Source organism: Diachasma alloeum, unplaced genomic scaffold, assembly GCF_001412515.2.
Source record: "Diachasma alloeum isolate Michigan unplaced genomic scaffold, Dall2.0 Dall_scaffold_00776, whole genome shotgun sequence".
NCBI classification, from domain to species: Eukaryota; Metazoa; Arthropoda; class Insecta; order Hymenoptera; family Braconidae; genus Diachasma; species Diachasma alloeum.
In genome coordinates this window covers 216,005-227,909 of record NW_021680906.1, presented here as the reverse complement: position 1 = coordinate 227,909, position 11,905 = coordinate 216,005, and the positions used below count along the sequence as shown (strand labels likewise).

General features: G+C 39.4%; 1 protein-coding gene across 1 annotated transcript in view; it reads left to right on the top strand.

Moving 5' to 3' along the window:
• Positions 1-220: 220 nt before the first annotated feature.
• LOC107044647 (ras-related protein Rap-2a-like) overlaps positions 221-11,905 on the top strand; it is a gene marked incomplete at its 5' end in the record, with an annotated part of 161,314 nt that continues 149,629 nt past the window's right edge. Inside the window, one exon of the mRNA XM_015266595.1 lies at positions 221-398. Within this exon, the coding sequence (XP_015122081.1) occupies positions 221-398 (178 nt within the window). The remainder of the gene's footprint in view (positions 399-11,905) is intronic.

The following is an 11,905-nucleotide window of genomic DNA, read 5'->3' as shown; positions in this document are numbered from 1 at the left end:
TGATTTTCTATTCATCTCCGTAATTTCCGATAGTATATACAGAGAGTGCTTGGGATTTTTGTTGGATTTCTCGACATATGGTGGTATTGAGCGCTTGATACCCGTCTCGTGAATCCATCATATTTTGCAATATTTGTTTCTGAACCTCAACGACTAGAGTACCGAAACGATCATATCATTCAAAATGAATGCATCACTGATATTGAGTGTTGTCGGGCAGTTCCAGATCACGTAAGGCCAAGAGTCTACAGTCTCCCAGAGAAAGCGTACAACCCACGTGCTGGTGATGATTTGTACAGACTCAGGGCATTCAGTATCACCCACAAGGGCGTTGTCAACCGTGGGGACTCCATTATCTCGCGACGCAGCAGGAGCAACACCTCCGTCAACAGTAGTAGGTGAGTAATTCCACATAAACCCCTACCTCCCCCTCTTGCTGTTTTTATACATCTCACTCATATACCCCACGGCTTTCACTTTATCAGTCTCGTACGTTGAGCCCGAGGAAGCTTTAGGAGTAGTATGGGTGAAGGATCATCGAACTTTTGGCATGTGTTGTGACAACGGAGTGCAATATTCCCATTAGGAACGGGAATCTCATTCGAGATTTTCTCGCTGGCCTCTGAGGCTGCATTAAATTGTATTGCTATGAGTCTCAATGGAACTTTTCCTTTTTCCTCTCTAGTGTTCGCATTAGAAATTCTATGGAGCTGTTTCAGAGACTGCCGTCTCAGTCTGCTCCCGTGACAATTACTTGAAATTTAAAATGTGCGAATATTTCAAATGTTAAATGATTCGTGACGAATGAAGTTTCTAATACTGGCTGGCCACTTGCTTCGCTAGCGATTATACAGAAAGAAAACGTTTCTAGTTTGTGGAACCAAGCCACTAATTTCAAGAAAACTGATTCTTGTAGAAAGCATTATAGTAACGATGAAAGTAAGAAACTGATTAGGGTAGCTGGTGCATGTTAGAATGGGTTCTTTCAGGTGCTCATTCAAAGATTTGAAGGGCACGAATTTTCTATTAATATCAAACTTAATTTACGAAGAAAAATTCCGAAGCAATAGAACCAAAAACCTACTTATTTCAAGTTGAAGAAAGTTCTTGAATCGATTCGACAACCAGATCCTTCTTCAAGGAAAAGTAGTGCTGTAGAAAACTGCCCAAACCTCAACCGTATTTTCATTTTTATCACGAAGAACTTCCCAAGGTGTTAAAATATATTTTATTTATGTTTTATGAATTTACGTGTTCCAAGTTTTGGTAATTCTCTCATTACTATTGGAGATTACGGTAACTTTTCCATTTACGCTCATGAACCCTTGCATCACTGTTGTAACTCACGTCTGCGAGAAGACCAAAATGCGGGGATTGAACCTGTAGCGTGGCTGCAGTAAGTGCACGAAGAGAAAAGTCGGAGAATTTTTGTGGGGAAATTCTGGAAAAAATTCTAGTGCTGTACGAGGATCGAAGCGCAATATGACAATACATGAAAATTTTCTCGTCGGCACTAGAAAATTTGTCGTTGTCAGCACGAAATCTTTATAGGCAAACAAAAAATTAGTTCACAGACACACAATTTTCCACCGGCCGAAATTTTCGATTTTTTTTAAATTACTGATTGATAATTTTGTTCATTGTTATTCAAATTAATATACGATACCATGAATGGAGATGAGAATTGCACTAAACTCATTATTTTTATCGGTTTTTATAGGTTTTTTTTTATTGAATCGATTCGATGATTACTTCGAGTAACTTTACATTAATTTAAAACATTACCACTAAATAATGTCACCAATTTTTAGCAATTTCCGAGACGGGTCCATTTCACACATTTGCTTTTCACACACCCTCTCAATTCTTAATTTTTGCTAACGTTACCCGACGTTCACATGGAGACGTCATCTGTAAGTCCCAACTCGGGACTTCCGAGTGTAGCTGCTCGGCTCAGTTCGGCATGCCAAACGTTGCCGATGACGAGCGGACACGTACGAGGATAGGAAGAATGTGAAAAATTACAATGCTAGCAGCGGAAAATTTTCCTGACTTCACAATAAAATTCCTAATGTTCCCAAGAATTTAGAAAATTTTTCACCCAATTTTCTTCTGAATTCCTTACTAAATTGACACATCCGGAAATTTCCTAATACTAGCTCTGGAATTTTTCTCGTATTCCCTTGCAAAAATTAATGAACTTACAGTAAAAATTCCCGTGCTCATCTCGAATTTCTATTCGAGTTTCTGTTGAGCACTAGAATTTTTTCCCGACTTTTCGCGTGCAACGCGTGCAATTGTCAAAATAATCGAAAAACAGGTAACCAACTGTTTTGAACAATTTCAAGTGCTGCGTCAAGCCTGCGTTGCGTTAACTGTAGAATCTGCTTTACAATGACGATCGCCATAATGTGTAAGTTCGCACGACAATTTCTTAGCAAGTCGATCGCGAGTTTGGATTTCTCCTAGGTCAAAGACAACCAGAAGAAAAGCGAGGTTTTATTTAGGTGTACGTGAAATGAACATTTCTTATATCCACACAAAAACTAATTACAGATGAATTTGATAGAAAAATAATGAAAACACGAACTGTAATGAACCACCAATATCAAGTGCTTTAAGTTTCAAGTAAAATTGATAATCCACTCAATATACATTCGCAATTATGCAGAAAGGAAAAGAAGGCACATTACCAAAACAGAAAGCTAAACTTGATGTAAACCTTTGTTTATGGATGCGTTGGAGAAAGACAAATAGACGGAAATATTTGATTCTATAGTCCCGTTGGCCTCCAATGCAGGAGTGCCGAAACTATAAATTATTCGTTTCAATTTAATCTCCTATCCAGGCCCCTGTTCAACAGGGAACGAGGGTCGAGTTCAATACATCAGCTCACTGGGAGGCTGAGGGTGTTCATATTAATAGATACATGATGTTAGTATTTCCGGACCTCATGGGATTACTGGAAATATCTTATCTCCTCTGACGATTACCATTTATTTCATTGACTGAGAGATATTCCATCTTTATTTGGCCAATAAATGCTTTACTCCATCGTTCATCAGTCAAGTCTACTTTTTGAGCTCGCAATCGTCCTCTCTAGCATTTTATTCTTTATCTTCCGGGCCCGATACGTGGTGAAGTATTACTTGATAATGTACTTCGAGTGGTACGAAATTTTTCATCGGGATTAGCATTCAAGTTTCATAGTTTCCCTTCTACAGCTGTGCAAAGCTGGATGTGGTCTTGATTCTCGACTGTTGAACACATATAATGGCAGCTTTCCAAAACTACGAAACTCATCATCGATTGTGCTTAAAACTTTGCCACCGATTATGAACAAAGTTCGCTGGGTAAACACGAGAAGTACAGATGAAGTCAACTTCTTTGTGTCAACCAAGTAATTTCAAAATTTGACGTCAGTCATTAGCCTGAAAAGAACCATTGCAACAAGAAAAACGCAGATATTACACGTGGATAAATGGATTCATTCCCCTGGATAATAACAATTGACAACGAAAACAATCATCCATTCCCTTGGAGAAAACCCCGGACATTGCCAGTGGTGGAATCTCACATTTGTCCAGCCACAATTTATTATCGCGGTTGGGCAAAAAGCACAATCAGCGAAGCTTTCATTGTTTTCTTATTGCAATTTACACCCACAAAGCGGCAGCACTACTCCCATTGTTGTACCTCATTCGATGCCCTTCCGCATCTTCGAACTATTGTGTCGTGGTATCAAATTGTGGAAAAAGGAGAGGAGGGACGAGCAATTGAAAATGCCAAAAACACGTTGGACTATACATCATTCAACTACAGACGAGAAATAGGGTAATAAATGAAGAGAATGCCTCCCGTCATTTACGACACTTTCTCGGCTATTAGGTATTCTTCTCACCCTCTTAACTTTTACTTCTTGCCTGGGGTTTTCCTTTCGGCTTTGATAATGGAGTTGTGCGCAGTAGGGGATCGATAGTTCTTGGTGATTCTAATGGTATCTGAGGTGTATTTATGTGGGTCTTTAAATGTGATACTACGCAGGCTCCTAGCTGTTAGCAAGGTTAGACGAGTAAAATACCACTGGCAATTTACCTAGTTTTCGACATGTAAAAGAAGTTATTTACCAGAAAGGTTGTAGACTTTGGTGACCGCAGGCGAAGGCATGTAGCATGTTGAAGTGTCGAACAACGATCTCCAATTTTTCCTCGCGAGGTTTAAACGTCGCAAGAGTCATATCTCCTGAATAAAATTTTCATCGGTTTCATGTGAGGTCCCGACAGGGTCCGCTCGAGGGGGATGTCGGATCCTTATTAGGTAATCCCAATCTGGTCCGGCTCAGCTACCCAATGAGGAGGTCAGCAGAACACTAAAATAATGATGGAATATCAAAATAACTTAGGAAATAGAATAAAGAAAAAAAAATACTCTATTTTTTTGTAACAAACTATATTCTCATTCAACCAAGGATACATCTCGACCTTATAAGTATAATAAACTGTTACAAAAAATACATTCAAAAATTATTTTTTGGTTTGAAAGCTTCGAAACATGTGCCAAGCAGAGAACTAAGATCTCAGGATCTTAGTATTACTGAAGAGTTTTAGAACGTTAGTTGATAGTATGTAAAAAAGAATTTTATATTAGGTTGGTGCGGAGACACTCAGACAACCACTATTGGTTTGGACTTAAAAGTTTTTAGGGAAAACGGTTGGGAAAAAAACCCTTGATGAAATCTTGATAATATTAAAAACTGTCCAATACTCCACCACTGAGCTGTCGCCCCATTTCTGGTAATATTATTTCAATTTATTACAGTTTTCATGATTTTATCGACCGTGGTATATATATATTTGATGAATTTATTCGGTTTTGCGGGTCATTCGTGATTCGAAAATTAAAAAAATTCAAATAGAATTAAAATTTAGAGAGAAAAAATCCCGATCCGCTCAGCCGGGATTCGAACCCGAGTCTCCCAGTTACGCGCCGGGCACTCTTCCAACTAAGCTACCGGGAACCACGGAAACTCTCTCGCTCCAAATTCAACTCAGCACGTCGCCTAACCACCTTTAGGCATTAAATAAATTCAAATAGAATTAAAATTTAGAGAAAAAAAAAACCGGAACCGGATTCCTCAGATGTTCGAGGTACACTGTTCCTTCGTGCTGCTATTTGAATTCCACACGGTGAGAAATGTTCAGTAAAAATTGCGGAACTCTCACTTCACTCACCGATTATGGAATCGACTCAGAAAATTTAAGTGACGGTATCGTAATTTTTCACAAGAGATTTAGATAAAAATTACAGAACGCTCCGGAAAAATTTCGTGACAGTTCCGTAAAATTTCCTATAACCACATTTCGCTCCGGAATTACGGAAAAGATACGTAATTTTTATTGAATATTTCTCTCCATGCATCAAATGCGAACTTTAAACTGAAAGAGGGACGCAATTCGCTATCCATTCACTCCCACTGGTTCAGGAGATGAGATTCGCAGCTCGACAATGTGTTAATTAGTCAATGCATAAAATAAAATTTGAGGGCTCTTTGGGTTCGATCCAGTGGGATTTGAACCCACGTCCTTCTGCAGTCCGGGCAGTTGCTCTTGACCACTGAGCTATCGAGACATTCTCGCCTCACCCAATTTTAGAATTTGTGCATATCGACTGTTTCTTACCCCCCCTCCCCCTTGTTTTCCCTCCTACCCTTCTCAAGTTTATAACCATTCATATTATTACAGTCACGAATGACCGCAAAACCGAATAAATTCATCAAATATTATTTAAATTTCTTCTATATCAACAACCCGCCATGCATTTCATCTATATCATTATGATAATAAACTGTGGTATTATCGATAATCGTGACCACCATTATCAATTAATAGACTAATTGATTAGGTGGTGGGAAGTAGGATATTCGACAAATGCAGCCAATTTCATGAAATTTTTTTTACATATTGTTTAATTCATTTAGGCACCAATTGCAAAATTTCGGAAACCCCAGGTCCAGAACAACAACAAAAGTGACTTTTAAAGTTGCTATGTATACATAAGGTTGAAGGGAGCATCGATAACTCCTACATTTTCCCCACATTATCGACCAGTTGACAATATGGAAATAGTACATTTCGATACTAGGGCGCATGAAAATTTTTCTGGCGAATATGAGTTTGCAGTACGAGCCGAAGGCAAGTGATGCAAATCATATGAGTCAGAAAATTTTTCTGCGCCCGTGTGTCGAACAATATTTTTCGTCACGCGGGTCGTAGGCAGTGTTTTAGGCAGGTGTGCCTGCGGCGTGGAACAGGGACACGCGCCTAAAACGCTGCCTTACGACCAGAGTGACAAAAAAATACTAAAATTATCGATGACCCATTTAACCTCATATACAAGCAGCAACTTCAAAATTCATTTTTCTTGTTGTTCTGAACCTGGAGTTTCCGAAATTTTGCGAGGGGTGACTAAATTTTTATGGTTTTAATTTAATTTAATTTCCTTATTGCATCTTTTAGTATATGTGTGTAGTACCACACATTGGTGCAAGGGGGTGTGTGTGGCAACATCTCTTCAATTAGTTAAATTGCATATGGAGAATAGAAATAGACGAGAAAATTAACTTCTTTGTGACTATAAATTGCAATATACAGATGATAAGCAGAAGTACGATCAGAAATTAAAAAACTTAAATCACGCCTCAGTACGCATTTCATCTGGTTTTAATTGCTTTGACTAAGAAAAGGAACAAAGGAACAACTTATTGTGCAGATTGCGCATACGTAGTAGATCAGCCAAAAGTGGAGCCAACCGGACAATGCCAGGAAATATGCCCAAGCATCTCCAGCGAAAAGACAATGTACCAACAGGGCAATACTCCTGAGCTAACAATTCATAGCTGAATGATAACAATGTTTTTAGTTAAAAAGCATCGATGAAATATTATCTTGAATGGATCGAATTTTATGTAAGAAGTTGAAATGATTGAGTTTGATTTGTATGGAAGATATGATTAGATTCATCCTAAAAAAAATATTATTTTTGTAAAAAAACCACTCTGCTAAGCAAAATTTTTCTTTAGTTTGTCTTGGAAATGAGGAAGACAATTTTCTAGAAAAATACCACTTCCTTGGAAAACTTGAAAAAAATACAGAAACCAATGAAAATAAGCCAAGTCAGGTCTCAAATCTCAGGTCTAAAATCAGTGAAGATAAAACCACCGTCTCAATTTAAATAGATAATTAAATAGTTATTCTAAATAATGATTAGGCTAAATAATTATTTTCATTTTTTTAGCAAGCTTTCATTTATTTTTGCCAAGCAAGGAAATAATTGATTTTGAGTTTGTCTAATTTAGTTCGTTGAAATCAAATTGGGCGTATTTTTTTCACTGAAAGCAAATTACTTCTATCATGTTATTTTTCACATTTATGCATTGATTCCAATTGTCAAATTTCCACAAAATTTATTATTCAAACACTCAAATCAATTTGTAAATTTCTGATGAACGTCGAGCTTATTTAAATTTTCAACGTAACTAAACTGCTAAACTATACTTGCCCACATGTAACTCATGATTTGAATTCATAATATTAATTATTTGAATACAGGGGAAAATTTTCTCGCAAAATTGCTTTGCAGATCACCTAATTTTTCATGTTTATTTTGCGTTTACAATAAGTAAATTAGTCAAATCACACAATAAATGGAGTATAAGGAGAAAAGAGGACGAATAACACACTCTTTCTCTTTCCCTCCTTCACGCGCGTGGCTGGTTCACACTGCTCCCAACTTCGAAACTCAAACCTCACACTTAGGGTTCGGAGATAATGTGAACTGCGAATATTAGGATAGAAACTCATTGCCATGCGTGTAGGTTTCGTAATATTGACTTGAACAAAAAAGTGGGCACATCAATGAAATGCGCGTGAGCGATTTATATAATGTAACTAAGGGTATTTTCCATGTAGCTTGACTCGTTTTTATTTTATTTAATAGGCATCCGGAGGTAGTGGAGAGCAGGGTTGGGCAAGTAAAATACTACCGGTATTTTACCAAGTTTTCTACATGTAAAAAAGCCAGTAATTTACCAAGGAGGTTTTAGACCTTTTTGGCCGCGTGTATGCGTGACTGAGAAGAACTCAGTCATTCTGGCGCGAGAATAACCCCATTGACAGGGTTGCAAGGGTCATGCCTCACAAGGGTCAAACATCGCAATGGTCATAGATCGCGAAGATCAAAGGGTTATATTTCGCGAGTTTCAAACGTTGTAACGACTAAACAACGGACGTAGGCAGAGGACAATCTCAAAGGTCAACCCTTGCGACTTCTGAACCTCGCGATGTTGGCCCCTTGTGATGTATGATCGTTGCACCCTTCACCACGTTTACGTGCTTCATGCACGTTTCACCCTGACGAGGATTCTTGCGAGATATGACCTGTGCCACATTTGACCCTCGCGAGGCATGATCTTTGCAAGATATAACCCTCATGACGTTTGACGCTTGCTAAGTATGGTCACCGTGACGTTTGATCCTTGCAAGGTATGACCCTCGTGACGTTTGACCCTCGTAAGGTATAACCCTCGTGCAATTCAGTCACGTGGGTTACTGCATTGATAGTCGGGTTAAGGGGTTTTCTACCAGTTATTTATCTTTTTTCCCATTTAGAGGTAAATTACCAGTATTCTACTGTGTACCGTAGAAAATTCCGATTTTTAGTGAACGACCCAACCCTGGTGGAGCGGGTAGTTATTTCGTGTACAGTCGAACACTAAAGTTCGTGAACAGAGTACATGTGATGCAAGTTCAGGCTGTTCACGAACTTTAGTGCTCGACTGTATAGATACCGGGTAGTGCTCGGCCTGAAGTGTTGGGCAGTCAGAGTAAAAAATTTTCCTCGGCCGATACGCTGCCGCGTATCTCGACTTGAGTATTTCGCAAGAGAGAATTTATTTGAAAAATCAATTTTCAAACGAAAACAAACGAATAATACGTTTTTTAACGTATTTGTATTCAAATACGTTAAGCAGCTGATGGGCCCAGACTGCCCGCTGGGTGAAGACTATTCGATCGTTTTGATATTCAACGTCTTGCTGTGGTGCATCCTTAGGGTTCTTTTCAGCTATAGGAGTCTCCCTAACTTCATCGCGTCGGGGCTACAATTCCCGGGGACCAAAAGTCCAACGGGCCAAGATTGGGCCAGTACTGGCAGCCGAGCGGCCTAGTCTTGGGTGCCGATCGTCAATCGGCCTTAGCCCAGCCTCGGCTAGTTACTGGTTTGATAACGACGGGCCGCTATTGGCTGCCAAGCGTCAACCGATGATCGGCACCCATGACCCACCCAATACTCATTTTTAATAGTTGAAAAAATTAATTAATACATTATTTTTTTATTATTTAATTTACATTCTTCGACTAATCCTTCCTAAAGAAACCGATAACCGCTGATAATGATATGTGAAAAAGTTGGACTCGTCGTAATTCGATCCTGGAACCTTCGGATTGCTAGTCCTTGACTTTCCCACTGGGCCACTGTAGAGTTGTTAGTTACGAGGAAGTTTATCTGCTATATGAATAGAGTATGGTATTCTTATCTGATTCTTTAATTTCCTTTAATTATGACACTCAATATGGATATGGTAAACAGCCTATTTATTTATGATCAATAAATGATAAGATTACAATATTAAGGTCTCGAGTTTGAACCTTACATACCTTATGATCGTTTGACCCTTCTGTTTACAAGTTTTCCTGTATGACCCATTCGACCCCTATGATCATTCGACCTTTTATAAAAACCTCCAACCCTTACAAGTACGTTTGCTATTACCCCTATTTGACCCTCGTGAGCCTTGCGATACCTTTTTGAGCCTTTACATTCTTGCGCTCGGCTTCCCTGCTAGACTTTGACTCTAATGAGGATTTGACCCTTGGAATTGGCCAACTTGTCTTTTCCGTTTAACCCTTATCAAGTCTCGGTGTCCGAAGTTTACCTAATCATTGGCCGAGACTTGGTATTCGACGAATGGCCATTTGACGTTCAGCCGACACTCGGCCGTGAAGGAGTCGCCGAGACTTGGCATGACAATTCTGGGCCGAGGCTTGGCCGGTTCAACAGCATCGGCAATTCGGCCCCGGGAAAGTCCACAAAATGAGCGGTTGCGGACATCCACACTCTGTCGCTAGACGGGAGTACGAAAAACGTGCGGGAGCAGAGACTGTTTACTGCGCATTCACGAAGCGTAGAAGGATACACGCATATCACTCACACACGTGTGGGGTGTTCAGAGTAAGGGAACACTTTCCCCACTGTCGCTGATTGCTGGGAAGTTGGAGAGTAGAGAAGTTAGGGAGAATCCACTGTATAATGCCCCTTGCAGGGATGCTTTCAACTGTGGAAGTTTGTCGCACAGCGAATAGAATAAGATATAGTTTCACCTTTGAGTTGAACCCAGAAAATACTCAAATGTTACAATTTGCATAAATAGTGGAATTAACTATTACAGGTTCATGGAACTCGTTATAATAAATGTTTTTAAGTGATATTTTTAAATTACTGATGAATGATTTATAAATTGAGTTTTTAATGTTCCGTTGCGTCGGAACAGACCTGCCCAACTACAATTAATTATCACAGTTCGATGCGAAGTACACTCGAGAACTGCTTCATTCTTATTTTATTGTAATCTGCTCACAGAAAGAAGCAGATTTTACTACTATTGTTATGCCTCATCCGATTCCCTCTGGCATCTTCAGACCATTGTGACCTGTGTGGCAACCTGAAATGGTGCGAAAAGAGGACTACCCAGGTAAGAATTGCATAGGCTGACGATGAGAACAAGCCTGTATGAGCCCAGGGTTGGCGAGGCTCAGTTATTCAGGCCTGGGATAGGCTTGGTTTCATCGATCACTTGAGCTTCAAATGAGGATGATTAAAGGGGCCATTGACGAGGCTCAATTCAGGCCTAGTCCAGGCTTTCAGTATTCAGGCTCAGTACGTCAAGGCTTATTCAGGGCTCAGCAAGGCCTCGAAAATTAAATTTACTTTCGATAAATTTTCTCAATTTTTATATCAATACTCATTAGCTAATGGTGGTGAGAACATTATCATCATCTACAAACATAGCTATAATTTTCCCCCAAGTTATCTAAGCTAGCCCCAGACCAGGCCTAGAGCAGCCCTTTGTGCACGAGGCTACATAATTATTATTATCCTTATCTATAATTAATTAATCGATTCTGAACTCATAAATCCATGGGACCTATCATTTATTCAAGTTCAGAAAGTTTATTTAGGATATCAACAAAATAACAAAATAACACTAACACAAGTTGAATTTTTATACCCGAAAAAAATGTATCATCCTAAGAAGTCGCAGGTAGCCCAGTGGATAGCACGCTTGTCTACGGATCAGAAGGACCCCGGATCGAACCCCAGCAGAGGAGCAAATTTTTAAATGTTCGATTTCATTGTATTTCAATTTCCAGGTGCGCGGTAATAATCCAAGACGAATAATTATTAGAAACTAATGATGATAATAATTTTTTTCTCATTCATTATTAATTAACCGACAATCACAATCACCAACAACGCTTAGCAACAGTGATGTACGGGCCGACCACACTCTCTTTCATAGGTTACTCTAAATTCATAAAAAGGGTTATGAAGCAATAAGAAATTGGTTATACAAATATCTGTAAACAATAATCCAGTTTTAGTTTTGAGGCTTTCGCGGCCATGATTAATGAAATCTTTGGCTTCCGGACGGATGCCGCGTTTGGATTCAGCGTTGCGCCGACGTTTCGCAAACATTGCAGTCTGCATCTTCAGGGCTATGAGCTCCGATTCTGAGCTCCGATGTCTAGGGGTAGTCCTTATATGCCTTCCCTTGTGGTGGTGGGGGAAG